At 43.5% G+C, this 20,662-nt stretch overlaps 1 protein-coding gene and 1 pseudogene across 1 annotated transcript in view; one reads left to right on the top strand and one right to left on the bottom strand.

The window, feature by feature from the left end:
- ATRX (ATRX chromatin remodeler) overlaps positions 1 to 20,662 on the top strand; it is a 447,777-nt gene that overhangs the window by 46,310 nt on the left and 380,805 nt on the right. Inside the window, exons 3-4 of the mRNA XM_078768164.1 lie at positions 4,049 to 4,317; positions 5,044 to 5,136. Of these exons, the coding sequence (XP_078624290.1) occupies positions 4,049 to 4,317; positions 5,044 to 5,136 (362 nt within the window). The remainder of the gene's footprint in view (positions 1 to 4,048; positions 4,318 to 5,043; positions 5,137 to 20,662) is intronic.
- LOC144888899 (5.8S ribosomal RNA) lies at positions 9,938 to 10,078 on the bottom strand (annotated as a pseudogene).

Here is a 20,662-nt window from a genome sequence, read left to right as displayed (position 1 = left end):
GCCACAGTGCTCTTGGGAACCTTCAATGCAGCAGAATTTTTTTTGTAGGACTCCCCAGATCTGTGCCTCAACACAATCCTGTCTCTGAGCTCTGCAGGCAGTTCCTTCGACCTCATGGCTTGGATTTTGCTCTGATATGCTTTGTCAGGTGTGAGACCTTATATAGACAGGTGTGTGCCTTTCCAAATCATGTCCAATCAATTGACTTTACCACAGCTGGACCAATCAAGGTGCAGAAACTTCTCAATGATCAAGAGAAATGGGAGGCACCTGAGCTAAATTTCAAGTGCGACAGCAAAGGGTATGAATACTTATGTCAATGTGATATTTCAGTTTTTTCTTTTTAATAAATTTGCAAAACTTTCTTAAATCCTGTTTTCTCTTTGTCATTATGGGGTATTGAGTGCAGATTGATGAGGGGAAAAATGAATTGAAACGATTTCAGCATAAGGCTGCAACATAACAAAATGTGAAAAAAGCGAAGGGTTCTAAATACTTTCTGAATGCACTGTATAAACTTAAATTCACTGGAGAAAGGGTGTAATGGGTGGAGGCATGGGGATGAAAAGTGTGGGGCAAACACAGACATCACTTGGGTGTAATATACGAGCAGGTACCCTCTGAAATGCCATGCAATGTAAATCTAACTTGAACAATAATATGCAAGGGATAGTTACTTGATTAAACTCGATGGTATTCATAGAATACTTACCCTTCACAGTCAACTTGTTGCGAGCCAACTCTTGTTTTTGAACATTTTTTTTTCTTTGATCCAATATGGCTGCCAGACCATGTAAGCGATGACATCATAAATTTATATTCTCTAATATAATTGTTGCATAGATCACACTCAATATTTTTCAAACTGATCAGACTAAGCGTTGTCCCTGTCGAATTATGACGTCATTATTATGGCACCAATGACGTCATCGTTAACTCCACCTATTCCCCATATGGAGTTCTTTACAATGAGCCATGTTTATTTTTTTTCCATGCAGCGGTTTTGGAGATATGGAGGTGCAGCATTTTTCGGTTTTTCCAATGTGGCGGCTGTACCACATGACCTATGGCGTCATGATTATCATTAAAATGTTCTACAGGAGGCGGCGCTCCGATGGTGAAAATTTAGTGCTCATCAGACCAGCATTTGCTGAGAAAAAATTAATAATGATCGGATAAGTGCTGTACTTGTCGAATTATGATGTCATAACGAAGGCACCGATGACATCATTCACACATCTTATTCCCCATGGGGAGTACTTGACAATGAGCCAGGTCTCAATTTTTTCCATGGATTGCTTTCAGAGATATAGAGGTGTGAAGTTTTTCCAAGATGGCACCTGTACCATGTGACCTATGACGTAAAACTACTAATTAAAATGTTCTACAGGAGGAGGCACTCCTATGGTGAAAATTTCATGTCAATCGGACGAATAGTTGCCGAGAAAATGAATTTTTAAAATGTAGACAGGTACGGCACACGGCACACGTACGTAACTGAGTGCTTAACCCCGCTTCTCGCTTTGCGAGCGCAGAGTAATGAACCCCCATCACTGCCTCAACTCATCAACCCCTCCAAACCCCAAGTCTTCAACTCCCCGCTCTTGATCTCAAGTCCTCAACCGATCACCTCTCACATTTCCCTCCACCCCCCAAGGCTTTAGTCCCCTCCCCACCCCACGTTCTCCTATCTCTGTCCCCTCTGTCCCCCCCTGCCCCCCTTCCCAGCCCCACCCCAACTTTGTCCTCCCCTCCCCTCTCTTCACGTTCTTCAAAGCAAGAGGGCATTGACTATATTAAGAGATTAGTAAACTAGAGCTTCCAGGGAAGCAGAACTCTACTGAACTGACTTGACAACTTTAAAGTAGGTCAGTTGTCTGTACTAGATTTGACTTAAATGAAAAGCCAACAACCTTGTGTAATAATTTTAAGGTCCTTGTATCCTTATACTTGTCCTTGTCTCACACACCAAGTTTGATGAAAATCCATAAATATTTGTGGACGTTAAGGTCTTAACGTCGTTTTTCGAGCTGAAAACAATATGGCGGCCTATGGCGGCCATTTTGTGACGGATCGGGTTGGAATGCAACAGCAACCTACCTTGTGTGGTAAGGGTTAAATATTCTAAGTTTGATCAAAATCTGTTAATATTTGTGGACGCTAGAGTGTTAATGTCATTTTCATGACCAAAAACAAAATGGTCGCCTAAGTCCGCCATTTTTCAACGGATCGGGCTGAAATGTAATACCAACCTGGTCCTTGGGGGTAAGGATGCTGCCTGTCACGTTTGATCAGAATCGGTTGATATTTGTGGACGCTGGAGTGTTAACGTCGAAAAGTTAACGGACGACAGACAACAGACGACGACGACAGACGACGGACGCCGGAGGGTTCAGTATGTGAAGAACTCAACTGGACGGTAGTCCAGTTGAGTTAAAAAGTGATATTACAATTATGATCAAATTGAACAACGAAACATTAAATTCACAATCTCACGAGATTTGATGAGACAGACAGACAGACAGATGGACACAGACCAGCGTATTGTTATATATATATATATATTTTTTTAAACGTTTGGAGGGTGGGGTTTGCACACCGTTGTCGGGTGAGGCATGACCAAGCATAGACAGCACATTCACCTTTTGACCAGACTCTCACAGAGAGTTCTCAATCGTGAAGCATGTCTACAATGACTTTAAAGAACCTCCTTTAATAACAATACAACACCAAGTAACTCAGAATCTGGAAAGTTGGAGCAGGTTTTTTTTCACTTTTACATCCCTATTCCTGCTTTTTCAGTTATAATTATGTAGAAAGCCTCGCACCATCACGGGAAGTGAGCTCACTGACATTTTCTTTTACGAGGCACTATTCTTGGGTTAACCAGACTCGGCGGTGCAATGGTTAGAGCGTCCGCTCTGAGTCTGGGAGGTCAGTGATTCAAACCCCTGCCGAGTCGTACCGAATAATTAAAAAATTGTACGTGCTGCTTCCTTGCTTGACCTTCAGCATTTAAAAGGGGAGAGGATGGACAGACAACGCTGGGGAGGCAATGGCAAACCACCTAATGTAACCCTTGCCAAAAAAACCTGCTTTGGCAGTCGTCATGCTCTGCATCAACCAAGTGTCGGGTTCCTGTTTATAGTTAAAATATACAATGTGAAGAATTATTAATTTTGATAATGTAGTTAAAGATAAAAGTTCAGTTCTTGGTGGCTTCAAATGGCATTGAAGAGTGATGGGAAATACATGACCGGGGTAACTCTCTGGTGTGTAAGACGTTTCCCCGAACTAGTCAGACACTCCAGCCTCGGTTAATCATCATTAGTGCTGCGAGAGCTTCTGGTGGCACGTCCAAAATCTATCCATCAAGAATTTAACAACATTCGGCGGCCATTAAGCAACTGTTAATATGGATTTATTAATTGTCTTTGAGGCATGGGGATGACATTTGTTTAACCGTCCCATCAACTTGAAAGGCTTCCGTGGGCTGTTGACGCACAGCCTGAGCTGAAGGTGCGCAGGGTCTGCCCGGGGGGCAGCAGCAAGCTGTCTGTCTGATCAGGTCTGCCGTTCTGAGTAAACATATGGACGTACGGAGCCAATTCCGCCTCGAGTGTCTCGTGTTCCTTTTGAAATGCTTTGCTTCTGGTGGTAGAAGTTTTCAAAGAAACACGTTGAACAAGTGCAGTTTGCAGGTGCTCAAACTTTGCGCAATGGTGGATTTTATTATTATATATATATATTTTTTTTTACACCATATTTTTTGCAATGTGATAGTCTTTTGCTTGTGGGTGAGAGTGGTTGGAAGGGTATCCTTCATTTTGTTAGATGTTCTTGTTTCCTGTTGCTAAAGTATCGGGTTTGCAGAATTATTGCACGTGCTTGATTTTCGATCCCATCTTCCTTATTCTTGTGAGATTTTGCTCATTATTCTCCTCGATCGGGCACTTGTCACCAAAAACAACACTGCAGTTTCATTTCGCCTTTCGATGTTTTGCAAATTCCAAGGCCGTCCATCGAGTGTGCACTGTGTAACTTGCAGGAAACCAGCTCACGTGGTCAAGGTGGTTGCTTCAGACGAAGATGGCGAGGGCATGGTGGAGGGAAAGGAAGATGACGTTTCGGATCATTTTGTCACCAACGAACTGGAGAACATTGAGGACAGTCCTGGGGACGGAGCGAACGGAAACTGGAAGGAGATGCCGTATGCAGAGGGTAGCGGGAATGTTGAACCTGGTGAAGGCCAGACATCAGTTGACCAATCCTTGCTTGGCAAGTCTGATGCGATCAACATCGAAGATCTGCCTGAAGGTAAAGCTCCCATTTAAATTCATTTTTCTCTTATCTCACATGCACAAACTGCAATTAGCTCCCATATGTACTTGGTATTCGTTGTTGAACAATGGATCATCCAACAACACGGAAGGAGCAGATTTTTCAAAGCTAACTGCCCCAAACTCACTTTTGCTCTCACAACTCGGTGTTTTTCCTAATGTCTCTTGCAATCCATGACAGCAGGTTGTTATTAGAGTGTCGAGTGGGTGAAGCCTTGTTGCCCTGCCCTCATTGTTGTGGGTTCTATTTGGCACGGCTACTCGGAGGAAATTTCTGTACACTGCGCCACGGTGCCGTTGTGTCCCAGATTGGTTCTTTGTCGCGGAGATGCTCAACACCTGTTAACACCCCGACGCGACGCTCTGTTAAGAATATATACCTCCACCACCACCACTTCCAATTAAATGGTTGGCTGGGCATGTCGAGTGTTTTCTCCCGCAATCAAGACCTGCATTGCGTGTTTTATCAACACTAACAGTACCTTCCTGGTTTTTGATTATAGAGTCTCAGCATGGTGCAGTCAGCACGTGCACTTGCAGTGAAAACGAACCCAATTAATATAAAAAAAAGGAAAGAGTACAACAGTTCTGGCTTTGTTTTCCAGATAAATCTATATTTTTTTTAACTCTTCCCCCCCCCCCCCCCCCCTTTCTTTACTTTTCTTCATTAATCACTTGATGTGTTTGTGTACTTGTATTGCAGGAACAGTTGTTGTACAGCCCCAGCCTGTGCAGGATGATGACAGGGATACATTTCGAGGGCCTGAATTTCGTCAAAAAGGTCGAGGGGGCCCTGGTGAGTGCTCGCCAATTGTCCTGTCAAACTGTTATCCTTTTTTTTTTTGGTCTTTTCACCTTTGTCTGTCTTCCACTGCTGTCCATTAGCAGACTACCTGGTTTTCTGTAGTCACACTCAATCCGATGCAAACGTAGTGGAAATTAAATGAGGAATTTGTTTGGGAAAGAGAGAGATAAGTTGTGTCAAGAGAGGAGCACGAGGCGTGCGTGTGTGCGTTTTGGTTTCACCATGTGCAAATGGCGTCGATCAGATTATATACGTCCCTGGAATAGCGTTAATTAAAGTTGACATCCCACCTCCTCCTTCCTAACCCTGCCCCCACTTTCACCTTTCCCCATCCCCGCAATCCGACCCTCTCCCCCCTCACCTCCTCCCCATCCTACCCACACCTCCACAGCCATCTCCCCGAAGCCATAATTTAAATTGCTTTGCACAATCTGTTGAGTGACCTTGTCGCGATCTAAGCCTCCTGCTTGTGGGTGTTTCAGAGGTGCGCATCAGGGGGTCCAAAGAAGGAAAGTGCATGTGAACAACAGAGACATGATGCTTGATGTTATAAATGAATGCATCTTGACTCCAAATCCCTCGGTGGTGTTCACACAAATGGCATCACTTTAAAGTGGTTTTGTTTTATTTCTCTTTCTATTTGCATTTTTAAACATCTTCGAGCCTCGTCATGGATCTTGCCTTTCAAGTCTAAAGCGGATGTTTTTAAAGCATGACCTAAGGCTCTCGACCTCTGTTGGATTGTAACACCCAGAAAGCTTCAGTAATGTAACGGTGGTCATGTCGGCCAAACGGTCGAGAAGCTCCAAACCGGATTAAGGGCCTTCTTCGCCTATACCAGGTTCATTTGTAATTCCGGGAGGCTGATTGGGCAGCACTGGAATGGTGTCCTCGCTTCGCCTCACCTCTTCATGGTCCTAATCCAAGATGCAACCGAGTGGAGGTTCTTAGCTGACGAGACAGTGAATATCTCAAAAAGAGACTTGGTGAATTTCAACGTGTGTTGAAGCGGGGAGGAGGGAGAAAGGGAGTACAAACAATTATACTATTTGCAAATGCGCACATGAACAGTTACCGTAATGTCCCGCTTTCCTATCCGCCCCATGCATTGAATTCACATACGCTTGATGCAATGCAAACGTATCCGAGTTCCGAGCCGATCTGAGACCTGGCAATTTTTTTGGCCAAAATACTGAGCTGGATCCGAACTGCTTTTTTTTTTACCGAGTCACAACCCCGGCAATGTGATTCCTGTTTAAAATGATGAATGTGGATGGCATAGTTTACATTCAGTGCCAAAGTTAACTGATCTCTCGAGGAGAAAGCAGCATTTTTGTTTGTTTGTTTGAACCTCGATCTTGTTCATGAGGTATCGTTCAATGACTTATAACATATAAGCAATATATTCTTTGTATTTCAATGATTATCACATATTCTTTGACTTTTCGTTTTCATCGTTTTATTTGTCATGACTTGAGTTCTTCTTGGTGAGACATTCTGTTGGTTTGATTTGTTTTTGGCCTCCGTGCTATATCCACCGTAGGCCATGAGTTTTTCTTTATTCAGAAGCAATTTCATTTGAGCTTATTATACACTACAAGTGTTTTTCTCCCACCTTCTACCATGTATCGCCACTTTAATTTGGTCTCATGAACTGGGAAAGTTGGATTCTACATATTGAACACTGTAGAACACAACTTGAACATGAATTGGACCTGTAGTTTAGCAGTACTTTAGTGTTGAATTTGGCCCGATTGCTCATGCGTATAGAGGAGTAAGGTAATTTTTTTAGTCTGTCTGCACTACAAGACCAAAAGTATGTGGACACCCGAACATCGAATATCGCATTCCAAAATCATGGGCATTAATATGGAGTTGGTCCCCCCCCCTTTGCTGCTATAACAGCCTCCACTCTTCTGGGAAGGCTTTCCACTGGATGTTGGAACATTGTTGTGGGGATTTGCTTCCATTCAGCCACAAGAGCATCAGTGAGGTCAGGTACTGATGTTGGGCGATTAGGCTTGGCTCGCAGTCGGCGTCCCAATTCATCCCAAAGGTGTTCAATGGGGTTGAGGTCAGGGCTCTGTGCAGGCCAGTCAAGTTCTTCCACACCGATCTCAACAAACCATTTCTGTATGGACCTCTCTTTGTGCACGGGGCCATTGTTATGCTGAAACAGGAAAGGGCCTTCCCCAAACTGTTGCCACGAAGTTGGAAGCACACAATCATCTAGAAAGTCATTGTATGCTGTCGTGTCAAGATTTCCCTTCACTGGAGCTAAGGGGCCTAACCCAAACCATGAAAAACAGCCCCAGACCATTATTCCTCCTCCACAAAACTTTACAGTTGGCACAATGCATTTGGGCAGGTAGCGTTCTCCTGGGATCCGTCCAACTCGGATTCGTCCGTCGGACTCCCAGATGGTGAAGCGTGATTCATCACTCCAGAGAACGCGTTTCCACTGCTCCAAAGTTAAATGGTGGTGAGCTTTACACCACTCCAGCCGACGCCTGGCATTGCGCATGGTGATCTTAGGCTTGTGTGTGGCTGCTCGACCATGGAAACCCATTTCAGGAAGCTCCCGACACAGTTTTTTTTAAAATTTATTTATTAATTTTTTTGTATACAAGATCGAGGCTCGTGAAAGAGCGAACATGAATCACACAGAAAGACAAACAGACACATAAAACAAATAACATCGGGAGCGGTAGACAAGATGGGGAGAGAGGGGGTAGGACACAAACACAACATTTGAGAGCAGGGACCGAGAGACATGGAGACATCGAGAGATCTGTGGGAGGGAGAGGGCTTTGGGGGGGAGGCATGTGAAGGGGGGGGGGGGGGGGGTGGGAGAGGTATAAACATATGGACACTGCCAGGATTTCCAGGAAAGAAGTTGGAATTTCAAACAAGGTGGATCTGGGGTGAATTAGTGGGGGTAGAAAAGATCAAGGTTTTGGTTTGGGGAAGATAAGAGATGGTGGTGAACAGCTGTTTTAAAGACCTGGAGGGAGGAGAGGGATTGAAGGGAGTGTGGGAGTTTGTTCCAGAGGCGGGAGAAAAGAGGAATGAAAGAGTGAAGGTGAGCAGAGAGCCGAGATTTCGGCAGTTTAACCATCAGAGGGTTGCTGGCAGATCTTGTGCGACCTGTAGGAATATTTGGGGGACAGAGCACAGAGAGAGCTGGGGGAGCAAGGCCGGAGAGGAGTCGGTAGAAGACGGAAAGACCCCCTACCTGCCTGCGGTGAGTGAGTGAAAGGCCCTCAGAGATAGCTTCATCGCGGGAGATTCCAATGATTTTGAAAGCTTTGGATTCAACAGCGTGAAGCCGAGCCAGGTGTGAGGCAGGAGCACCAGCCCAGAGGGGAGAACAGTAATCCATTGAGCTGCGGATGAAAGCCTTGTATGTGGTGAGGAGCTCAGGTGTGCCGAGGAAGGACTTCGCACGACGGAGGATGCCCAGTCGGCGACTGGCTTTGGAGGCCAGCTTGGAAATGTGGTTTTCCCAAGAAAGATCATGGCAGTTGTTGTGTTGACGTTGCTTCCAGAGGCAGTTTGGAACTCGGTAGTGAGTGTTGCAACCAAGGACAGACGATTTTTACGCACTACACGCTTCAGCACTAGGCGGACCCATTTTGTGAGCTTGTGTGGCCTACCACTTCGCGGCTGAGCTGTTGTTGCTCCTAGACGTTTCCACTTCACAATAACAGCAATTCCAGTTGACCGGGGCAGCTCGAGCAGGGCAGAAATTTGATGAACTGACATGTTGAGAAGGTGGCATCCTATGATGTTGTCACGTTGAAAGTCACTGAGCTCTTCAGTACGGCCCAATCGGCCCATTCTACTGCCTATGTTTGTCTGTAGAGATTGCATGGCTGTGTGCTTGATTATATATACCTGTCAGCAATGGGTGTGGCTGAAACAGCGAAATCCACAAATGAGAAGGGGTGTCCGCATACATTTGGTCATGTAGTGTATTTGTCTGGCAGTCCAAAAAAAGGAAAGTAATTTCAAACAAGAAACACAGCTTTTAGGGACATCATAAAGGGCACAAACAACAGGCATGAATAACTAATTAAATGCATTAAATAAGGTGGTGTAAAAGACGGTGCATCAAAGGTGGTAAACCTCTTCAAAGCCTTTGTTTTACTGCAATTGAATTATACATCAAGTTTCGTCCGAATCCGTCCACGACTTTTTGCGATATCCTGTGCACAGACAGACGGGGGTGAACACATAACCTCCATCCACCTTCGAAGGCGAAGGTAAAAATAGCACCGCAAAGCGGGCGTAACCCCTCAGCCCATGAACGAGAGAGACGAGAACGAGAACGAGAGAGACGAGAACGAGAGAGACGAGAACGAGAGAGACGAGAACGAGAGAGAGACGAGAACGAGAGAGACGAGAACGAGAGAGACGAGAACGAGAGAGACGAGAACGAGAGAGACGAGAACGAGAGAGACGAGAACGAGAGAGACGAGAACGAGAGAGACGAGAACGAGAGAGACGAGAACGAGAGAGACGAGAACGAGAGAGACGAGAACGAGAGAGACGAGAACCAAGAAAACGAACACTGGAGTTTTGGTATAATCTTATGGAATGGAGCAAACGTGGATGTCACCGAAACACGTGTATTACAATGTACCCAGCACAAAAGCCACCAAGTTTGGCGAGCGAGTCCTGCATTTAGCGAGCCGTGACCAAGCGGCCTCAAACTCCCAATCGCGGGCAACAGGAGGCCCGGTCACCATCCGCACCTGGTTAGCTGGAACACTCCAGATTGACAATCGGGCTACCCTTAGACGTGGGTGGCCTGGGGCCACAATGTGAGTTCAATTTATCAATAATCAGTGTATCCTGCAATTCACACCAGTTCTCACTGTGAGCTGTACTTTTCATCGACGCGTGAGCTGCGTGATACACACAGTGAGTCGTTCCAAGACTATGCTTCATACCATTGGACAAACTTGCCTGGCCTTCGCTCAGGTTCCCACCATCATTTTGAGGCACCACTGCGGAGCAGGGAGGATGAAGACAATTCGACTCCATGGCAAAGCTGCATCCATGAAATCGCCAACCATTCTGTCTTCACCTTTCTCGTCAGGTTAAACCCCACCTGGTGTTGCGCCCAACCATCGTCCTCATCAGTATGTAGTGCGCGTAACTTGGTACTCGCCATGCACCATATACAGTCACGTGAAAAAGTAAGTACACCCCATGTAAAGTTTTGACTTTTTCAACATATTTCAACATACAGCTATTTGATCTTCATTTCAAAAATATTGATAGATAAAGGTGATATAATATAACAAATATCATGAAACATTTACATTTTGTAGTCCATTGTATCATTTAAATAAACATAAATGCAAATTTCCCATGTGGAAAAAGTAAGTACACCCTTGGCTCTAATAGGTGGTATTGCCCCCTTTGGCAGAAACAACCTCAAGTCGGCGTTTCTTACAACTGTCTACCAGTCTCTGCCATCCCGGTGTGTACCCCGGTTTAGAATAGGTACACCGTATCCCTGCGCATCGTAAGAGGCAACTGAGGGTTGGCGTCAGGAAGGGCAAATCCATAATAACATTTAGTCCATGGGCTGGATAGATCCACCGTGCACCCCCCCAGATTCTTCACCCACTGGTATATTTTTGTCCATTAGGGTCTCCTTGATGAAAAAAAAGATGTTAACAAGGAAAATGTAGGGATGGACTTTGTTATCACCCTATTTTCATAGGTACCCCCTAGACGACATTTTGCGATTTTTGAATATTTAATTTAAGGGGGTATGGTTACTTTTTTGGCTAGTATGTCAGTATCAGCAATCTGATCATTACAATTTATATATCATTTAAAAGGTAATTGAATCACCTCTCCAATGGTGTATTAATATTTCAGCTACCACCACTACTCATACATCTACAACCGTTCGAAGTGAATATATATCGTCTCATAAAACATCGAAAATATCCCCTCGTATACCAAAACATTTTTTTTTTGTAAACAGGTACACGCTATTAATGAGTATTTATAAGATGGAAACACATACAAGAAGATAATCAAAACTTATTTTGACTTTCAGATTATTATAAGCCTCAGGAAAATGTGAAAAACCAAGATGGCCGCCAAATCGTCATACGAAAATCTGTAAATTCTCATATTTTCCCTCTCAGATGAGATACATACATGAATGAAAGTTCCTTTTGTATGATTTCAGACCCAAGGAATCCATTTCCACCAATGTGTTAAGAAAATAAGTACAACTTATCAAGATGGCAGCCATGTCTAATTGAAAATTGCTGAACATTGGTGATAATTGATAATAATAATATGCAGTACTAAAATAACAAATACAAAACTATGTTTCGTAACCTTTCGTAACCATGATTAATACCAAATATGATCAAAATCCATTCACCATGTTCACATTTGCAGACTGCAGAGCGGTCGCAAGGAAATCTCTCGGACGCCGCGTAACCCTAAACCACGGTGTTCCCGACTTTCGTCCGGGGGATACAATATTTAATCACCCACAGAAATCAAAACAAAATACAAAGTGAGTGAGTGAGTGATATGGAAGTTTTACAACCCTGTCGACACCTTAATGGATCATATTATGGTTAAAAACATGTCGACTATGCACAATAACAACTAAAAATTGGTAAAACCAAGGCAGGTCAACTACCGAACGACAAATAACAAAATACAAAGACTTATTTCATTATGGTAATACTGAATTAAATGACCAGGTAATTAATGTGGACAGTAACATGGTAAATCACATCTGCAGAAACATAATATACATAATTATATTGTGAAAGTATTCCTATTTGATTAACAATGTTTTTGCAATATCAAAGAGCAAACTCTTTCATGAAACAGCTGGCTATGTGCCATCATCATCATCATCATCAATGTCATCATCGTCTTGCGAGAAGTCGTCGACTCCTTCATCTTCATCCTCATCGGAGGCACCCAAATCATCCGAGTCCTCGGTGTCGGTATCACGATCTACATCCGCACGGTCGACTGGTCATGCGTCTCCTTCAAACCACACCGGTTCAAGCTTGTCACCTTTTCCAACTTTCCAACCATTACCGTCTGCAGGACTTGGGACATCAGGTTGTGGAACGTGTGCCCTCTTCCAGATGGCCACCTGGTAGTTTACTCGCCTAATATGCTGATGCAGTACTGTTACGCAAGGGGGAAGCTGGCTGAGGTCAATATTCTGACCGAGATTAACTGCTCCATCAGGACTGCCACATTTCTCCTAAAGCATTGCGTCGCGTAAGTTGTCTACCTTCTTATACCGGGGTTTCCCATAGATAGCACACGTGAATGCCTCCAATTCAGTGTTCACAGTTTCAGGAACAGTCCATTCGTCTCCAAGGCTCGCTAATACAGACTGGAATGCTGGCATCTTTTGGAGCACTTTAATTGGCCGTATTTTCCCAATGCCCTTGAAGGCACTAGTGGTATCACAGTGCGTAAATGCATGTAAGGCCATCACGGCAGTGCAGAACTGTTGACCATAGCCATGTGCAAGATCTGTGACATTTATGAGCCGCTTTTTATTTCCAGAGCCTGTGTCGAATAGCGGTGTTACATCTAGGGTCGGAGCGTGATGAAGAGCAATGAAGAACACATCGCTATCTGGACTTCGGATACGTACAACCTGGTATCCTCTCTCTTGTGCATAGAGACAGTATATGATGACTCGCGTGTCTGTCTCCTCTTGTGTTGAATACAGGGAAGTAATTTCAGTTCTTTTAATTGTGTTTCCATCATCTGAGCTCAACATGTAGGCATGTCCTTCAACTACGACAACCATCTTATGCTGGAGCAGTTTTGAAGCGAATTCGTTCTCACTCCAAACATCACTCAGAACTTGGCTCAGTTGTAATTTGTTGTAATCATTCATTAAGAAGAGCTTCCAATTGATGGGTTTCTTTGTCGGTGGTCCACGGATAATCATCTTGTCTCCGCATCCTCGTCTTTCACGTTCCATCCCCTTCACCGATTGAGCTTTGTACATGTCTGTGCTGAATACAATGTCGTTCTGCTTGGGCATAGCATCATATATTCTGTAAGCGATTTGTTGGAAATTGCCTGGGATGTCCTGCAAGGTGTGAAATAAGGCATTGCCATCTTAAATAATTAGGGTATCAGCTCTTGGTAGTGGAACATCTTCTGTATCCTTCAGGAGATATTGCAGACCCTGTGCTTTGTCTGTCTTGGCCAGGAATCCGTCTGCGGTACCCATGCTGTATGGAACTGGAGTGATAGGGTATCATCAAATTTTCAACATCTATAGCACCATTGGGTTCCGCTCGGACCAACAGCTGTAATGCAACACTGCTGTGCTGCTTATATGCAAGGACCTTATTCTGAGTTGTCTTCAGTTTCACAGAACAGTCGTTTTTTGCAAATCTCTTGAAGCTTGTCGAGTCTTTCTTGTGTAAGGTAAGTGAAGTTTTCCGGCGAAGAGTCTGTGAAATGGATGACACAGATATCAGGCTGATCTACAGGGTCATCTCCACGCTCTTGTTCACATTTGCATCTTTTAGTCTGTTTCATCTTGATCACGGGCTACACATCGTTATGGAACATATACCTGAAATGATACAAAAACAGGATTCGGTCATAAACTGTACAAAACAACCTTTCATTGTTGTAACGATAATTTCACTATGGTATAAAAATGTTAAAACATAATTGATGTTTAGCAATTTTCAATTGGACATGGCTGCCATCTTGATAAGTTGTACTTATTTTCTAAACACATTGGTGGAAATGGATTCCTTGGGTCTGCAAACATACAAAAGGAACTTTCATTCATGTATGTATCTCATCTGAGGGAAAATATGAGAATTTACAGATTTTCGTATGACGATTTGGTGGCCATCTTGGTTTTTCACATTTTCCTGAGGCTTATAATAATCTGAAAGTCAAAATATGTTTTGATTATCTTCTTGTATGTGTTTCCATCTTATAAATACTCATTAATAGCGTGTACCTGTTTAAAAAAAAAAAAAAAAAAAATGTTTTGGTATACGAGGGGATATTTTCGATGTTTTATGAGACTTGTCGATATATATTCACTTCGAACGGTTGTAGATGTATGAGTATTGGTGGTAGCTGAAATAGTAATACACCATTGGAGAGGTAATTCAATTACCTTTTAAATTATATATAAATTGTAATGATCAGATTGTTGATACTGACATACTAGCCAAAAAAGTAACCATACCCCCTTAAATTAAATATTCAAAAATCGCAAAATGTCGTCTAGGGGGTACCTATGAAAATATGGTGATAACATAAAGTTCATCCCTACATTTTCCTTGTTAACATCTTTTTTTTCATCACGGAGACCCTAATGGACAAAATTATACCAGTGGGTGAGGAATCTGGGGGGTGGGGGGGGGTGCACAGTGGGTTTATCCAGCCCATGGACTAATTGCCTCAAACAGGCCCGCAAGGCTAACCCCCGTTCTAGCGGGGAAAATGGCCTTTAAAACGATCATTCATTCATTCATTCATAGTCTCTGCCATCGACTGGGAGAAATTTTTGCCCACTCCTCCATGCAGAATTCTTTCAGCTGTGCGATGTTTGAGGGGTTTCTTGCATGCACAGCTCGTTTCAAATCCCCCCACAACATCTCAATGGGATTTAGATCTGGGCTTTGACTTGGCCATTCCAGAACCCTCCATTTCTTTCTTTTCAGCCATTCCTTGGTGGATTTACTGGTATGTTTACGGTCATTGTCATGTTGCAAGGTCCACCTTCGGTTGAGCTTCAACTTTCCGACAGATGGCCTCACATTATCCTCAAGCACCCTCTGGTACAATGAAGAATTCATAGTGGATTCCATGATGGTGAGCTGCCCAGGCCCTGATGCAGCAAAGCTGCCCCAAACCATAATATTTCCACCACCATGCTTTGCAGTTGGTATCAGGTTCTTGTGGTCAAATGCTGTTTTTGGTTTTCGCCAAACACGTCTTCTGGTACTGTGGCCAAATAGCTGTACCTTTGACTCATCTGTCCAGAGCACATTGTTCCAGAAGTGCTGGTCTTTGCCTAGGTGTTCATTGGCAAACTTTAGTCTTGCCCTGATGTTCTTTCTGGACAGCAATGGTTTCCTCCTGGCACACCTCCCATGTAGATCAAATTTGTGCAGCCTCTTTCTAATGGTAGACTCGTGCACTTTGACATCAACAGTGGCAAGAGCTACCTGTAGGTCCCGTGATGACATTCTGGGGTTCTTAGAGACTTCTTTCAGCATCTTGCGGTCTGCTCTCGGGCTGAACTTGCTGGGCGGCCTGGCCTGAACAAGTTGGCAGTTGTTTGGAATCTTCTCCACTTGTAGATGAACTTCCGTACAGTTGAATGATTGATTTCAAATTGTTTGGAGATCTTTTCAATCCCTTCCCAGACTCGTAGACATCTATAACCTTCTTTCTGAAGCCTTCAGAGAGCTCTTTTGATCTAGGCATGGTGATGCTGCACACTTCAACAACAAAGAGCAAACCAAACTAAATGTCTGACGTTTAAGTGAGACAGGTTCCTACAAGATCCTCTCTAACGATGTTCTAATCATTTGCACTTGAGCTGGTGCACATGATTCTAATTTTAGGTATTTGAAGTCGTGATAAATGTAGGGGTGTATTTACTTTTTCCACATGCGAAATTTGCATTTATGATTATTTAAATTATACAATGGACTACAAAGTGTAAATGTTTCATGATATTTGTTATATTATATCACCTTTATCTATCAATATTGTTGAAATGAAGATCAAATAGCTGTATGTTGAAATATGTTGAAAAAGTCAAAACTTTACATGGGGTGTACTTACTTTTTCACGTGACTGTATGCTTCTCGTGTGTGCGCTCAGCTTTATAATGATCCTCCCTCAGGTTCACCTACGGAAACTTTATTACTTTTACTTCCTTGAGAGTTGAGAGTCAAGTTTGCTCATCTTTTCGGTGCACCCGGCACAAGCCGAGGGCATGCTGTGTCGGGGCTGAGCCTCCCTCTTGTCTAAAACAATGTCATCGTTTCAACCTGAACAAACGGTTTCAAACCACATTTCAAAGTTGGCCTACAAAGCCATCTGCCGATTGTGCATTCTCTGTCAAACAAAGTCCTACCTTGCCACACCTGAACTTCTATCCACCTACAAAGCATTCGGTTGCAGCTTGATGGAGTACTACTCTCCTCTCTGAGCTGGCTCCCTCACAACCTGCTCAGCTTGACACTGTGGAAAACAAGGCCTTCAAGATTATTTGGAATCTCCCACGATGAAGCTGAGTCAATGGGCCTATCACTTTGCTATCACAGACAGATCAGTGGTCTCTGTCCTCTAACCCCTCCTTTCCGGTCTTGCACCTTCTTCTCTTTCCGTGATTTGTACCCCCTCCCATCCCCTCTCTCCCTTCACCTTGGGTTTCTGCAAGCAACATACAGTCCACTATCTACTCCCTTATCGTGAAACTACCTCTGCAGGATCACTGCTCACCTCCACTCATTCTTTCTTCTTTTTTCCTGCCTGAGGATCAAACTTTCACATTCTCTTCAATCTCATTCCTCCCTCCAGATCTTCAACACAGCTGTTCACCACCCTCGCAGATCATGCCCAATCCAAAACCATGATCTTTTCTATTCTCATTAACCCCTCCCCAGCACAACCTATCGCAACCCCTCCTCAATCCACATTTCCAGTTTTCCCTCCTTTCAATTTTCTTCTGAATTCATCTTGTCCACCCCATGCATCCTCTCCTGCCTTCCATTCCTCCCACACCTTTTGTTTCTCCATGTCTCCCTCTATCTTGGTCTTCTACTCTGCTTTTGGTGGTATATCTTATGATCTGGTCTATGGTATGGTTCTGGTCAATACATTTTATTTCAAAAATGACGAGAAAAATATGAAGTGCATTTCCAAGACTACTCCAGCACATTGCCCTCAGATGGTATGGGCGTTCTCGGGCGTTCTTTCAAGTAGTATAGTTTTCCAATGTGGTTGTTTTCCATTTCATTGCAAAGGGTTCTTTCGTTTGGATTTGTTTCCACTTGCCATTTGCCCAACATTCCTGGCATCTGTAAATGCAAAGCAGCAAATTTGTGCATCAACTGGAAATCTCTTTTGGGGGAGAGAGTATTGCTAATTGGTAGCTTTTATGGAAATGTCTTGCATCTTTGCATTTACATTGCGATATATATATATATATATATATATATATATATATATATATATACATACACACACACACACGGCCAAAAGTACCTGAAGGGTTTATTTTTATTTTTTCTACAACTTTTTTTTTTTTAAAATAAAAATTAATTGCAAATGGTAGTTTAATTCATGGATTTTTTTTATTTTAATTAGATTAATTGTGAAAAATAATGTCCTGCAAATGGTGCTCATTGACTTCGCAAAGTCTTGCTCTTTCCAACACGTGATCCATTACAGAGGACAAAACTTGATCAATCGCTGCAATTTACTCGGACAAATCAGGATAGTCCCTTACGAGTTGCTGCAATTTGGTTGCAAATGTTATTCTATTTGCTGGATCTTGAGGTGACATTTTGTGCACCATTTGAATCTTGTAAGGAAACAGCAACAAATCTTTCTTCATTATCCTTCGCAATGATGATCTTGCCATTCCGAGCTGAGTTGCTCGTTTACGAGTTGATGTTTCTGGGTTTCCGTTAACACTCTTTCGTCTGCCTATGACAAGTGATTGTGTTGGTATAATTTATGTGCATGACGTCAGTGTCATGTCATCGGGTTAGTGTGCTTCCTTGGTTAAATTTAATATTCCTGACTGCAAACCTCCTTGTCGAGGAGCAGGGCAGAGACAATGTGTCAGCGTGGCAGGCTACACTTGTTGCGAACAGATTGTGCAGCAATTGCTGGGGATATACTCAATCTGTGCCTTGCTTTCTAGTCAAGTTAGGGGGTTCAGCGTGTGTGTGTGTGTGTGTGTGTGTGTGTGTGTGTGTGTGTGTGTGTGTGTGTGTGTGTGTGTGTGTGTGTGTGTGTGTGTGTGTGTGTGTGTGTGTGTGTGTGTGTGTGTGTGTGTGTGTGTGTGTGTATGTGTATGTATATATATTTACTTTCTTGTACTCAGTTTATCAATCTGGTGAGTTTCTTTTACACTTTGGTGATTTATTTGTTAAAAGAACCATGTCACTGATTGTCTGTCGCAGCAAGAAGTCAACAACAGGATTATATCACAAGTGGCGTGGCAAAATGTATGGCTTCACAGTCGGGTATACAAGGGTTGTTGCGTTCTGTATTAGTGGAAAACAACTGCTGCACGTCTCCAAAAGTTATTTCCGCTTCCTCTGGAGATGGTCCGTCAACTCGACAATGCTGTTTGTCATGGAGTGGTGGCTTTACGAAATTATGGCATGAAACAGCGTGCTATTGCTCGGCAGTATGGCATCACTCAAGGTCAGGTGTCAAAGATCCTGAAACGAAATGCTCAGAGGGGTGTCCCTACTCCAATACCGAGGCCAGGACGTCCCCGCAGAACCACAAGGAGGGATGATCGCCAGCTGCACCGGTTAGTCCGCAATGGCCGTACCAAGTCAGCTAATCGGCTTAGGGCTGAGTGGCAGCAATTGACAAATGTGCCTGTATCCAGAAGGCTAGTCAACCAACGACTGGTTCAAGCAGGCTATCGTGCCAGGCGTCCCCTGAGAAAGCCATGCCTGACCAGACAACACCGCCAGCGCCGATTGCAGTGGGCCAGAGAGCACCGTCAATGGCAGCCAGGACACTGGAATCACGTGATCTTCAGTGACGAGTCTAGATTTCTGGTCTATCGTCAAGATGGCCGCGTCCGAGTGCGCAGACAAGTGCATGAAGCCTACAACAAAGATTGTGTAGTGCCAAGAGTCCAAGCTGGAGGTGGTGGGGTGACCGCTTGGGCTGCTTTTCATGCAGGGGGCAAAACTGACCTGGTTGGTCTGAATGGAAACCTGAACCAGTTCAAGTACAGCGCCATTCTGGAAGAAACATTGCTTCCTTTTGCTCGTGCAGCCTTTCGAGGAAACTTTGTCTTCCAAGATGACAATGCACGACCTCATCGTGCTCGCATGATCCAACACTTTCTTGCTGACCGTGGCGTAGAGCATATGGAGTGGCCTGCCATGTCCCCGGATATGAATCCGATAGAGAACTTGTGGGCAGAATTAACGCGTCAAATCGATCCCTTGGACCAGCAGCCGACCTCTGTGCGTGAATTGCAGCAGGCTATTGTAACTGCATGGCAAGCGATTCCTGTCCAAACCTTGGCAAATCTCGTGAACAGCATGCCTCAACGTGTACGTGCTCTCCTGAATGGTCGTGGGGGTTACACGAAGTACTGAACTGTAATTTTACTGCCCGTAATCCCAGTCGTAATTTAATTTTTGTTTTTGTTAAAAATTTTTTTGGCTAATGTGCAAAATAAAGAGATACTTCTGGAAAACGTACAGAAGTTTAACACAGTACTGTCCATGAATTGAGTTTGATATCAGTTTCCATCACTTTCAAGAATCAATTTATTTGTTTCGAAATGTCAAATGTGGTTTTTGTTTCTTCTAAAGGTCACATTAACAAAATCTAGAATAATTTCAACATAATTCCAATGAACTTTTGGTTCTAAGACATCTTGAAAAGTAAGTTCACCCCCACAAAAAAAATATTCCATATTAAATGCCAAGTCTGTGTATATATATCGAAAATATTTGTGCATTCAAACCGCATCCAAAATGGCCTTGCAGTGGTAGTTGCAAGTTTTACTCCAAGCCGGTGTGGTTGCTTCGTGATAGTACGCGGGTGCTTGCACCACGTCTTGCATCGAGGCTTCGGGAGTTTTTTGTATGCAACATCTCGCTGTGTTTTCGGGTTATCCGTCCATCCGTAATCAAATTTTGTCACTGTGATAACAAGTGAACCACTGAAGGGATATGTATCAAACTTGGTACAGAGGTCTATTGTGATGTAAAGGTGAACTGCTTCAATTTTGGATTCAAAGGGTCAATACATACAATAATTTGTGAACTGCCGAAGGGATTTTATTCAAACTTGACAGAGCTATGGACTGCAATAAAGATAAACAGATTAGATTTGGGGTTCAAAAGGTCAGAGGCCTACGATCAAGTTGCCTTAAATTGAAAATCCGTGTTGCTTTAATACGTTATGAAATGCTCAAGAGATTTCAAGCATACCAGGCACACTTATGGACTAACACAAAGATGAACTGATTCAATTTTAGATTGAATGGGTCAAAGATCATGTGCCCTTTAGAAATAGTTTTGCAGGCCATAACTCAAGTTGGAAGCATCTGATGTTTGCTTTCTACTTATCATATTTTCTCTGGTGCATTCTAACTCTGCCCCCCGCCCTCTCCACCTCTCTGGCTTTGTCTTTCTCTCTCTTTCCAACTCGTTCTCTCTCAAGGGACCTTTAATTGCAATCAAACGTCACAGTGGGTTCACATCTATCATGGGTGGAGGCATAG

Source organism: Myxine glutinosa, chromosome 14, assembly GCF_964187855.1.
Source record: "Myxine glutinosa chromosome 14, kmMyxGlut1.1, whole genome shotgun sequence".
In the NCBI taxonomy this organism is placed as follows: domain Eukaryota; kingdom Metazoa; phylum Chordata; class Myxini; order Myxiniformes; family Myxinidae; genus Myxine; species Myxine glutinosa.
This window is presented reverse-complemented; position numbering and strand designations above follow the sequence as displayed.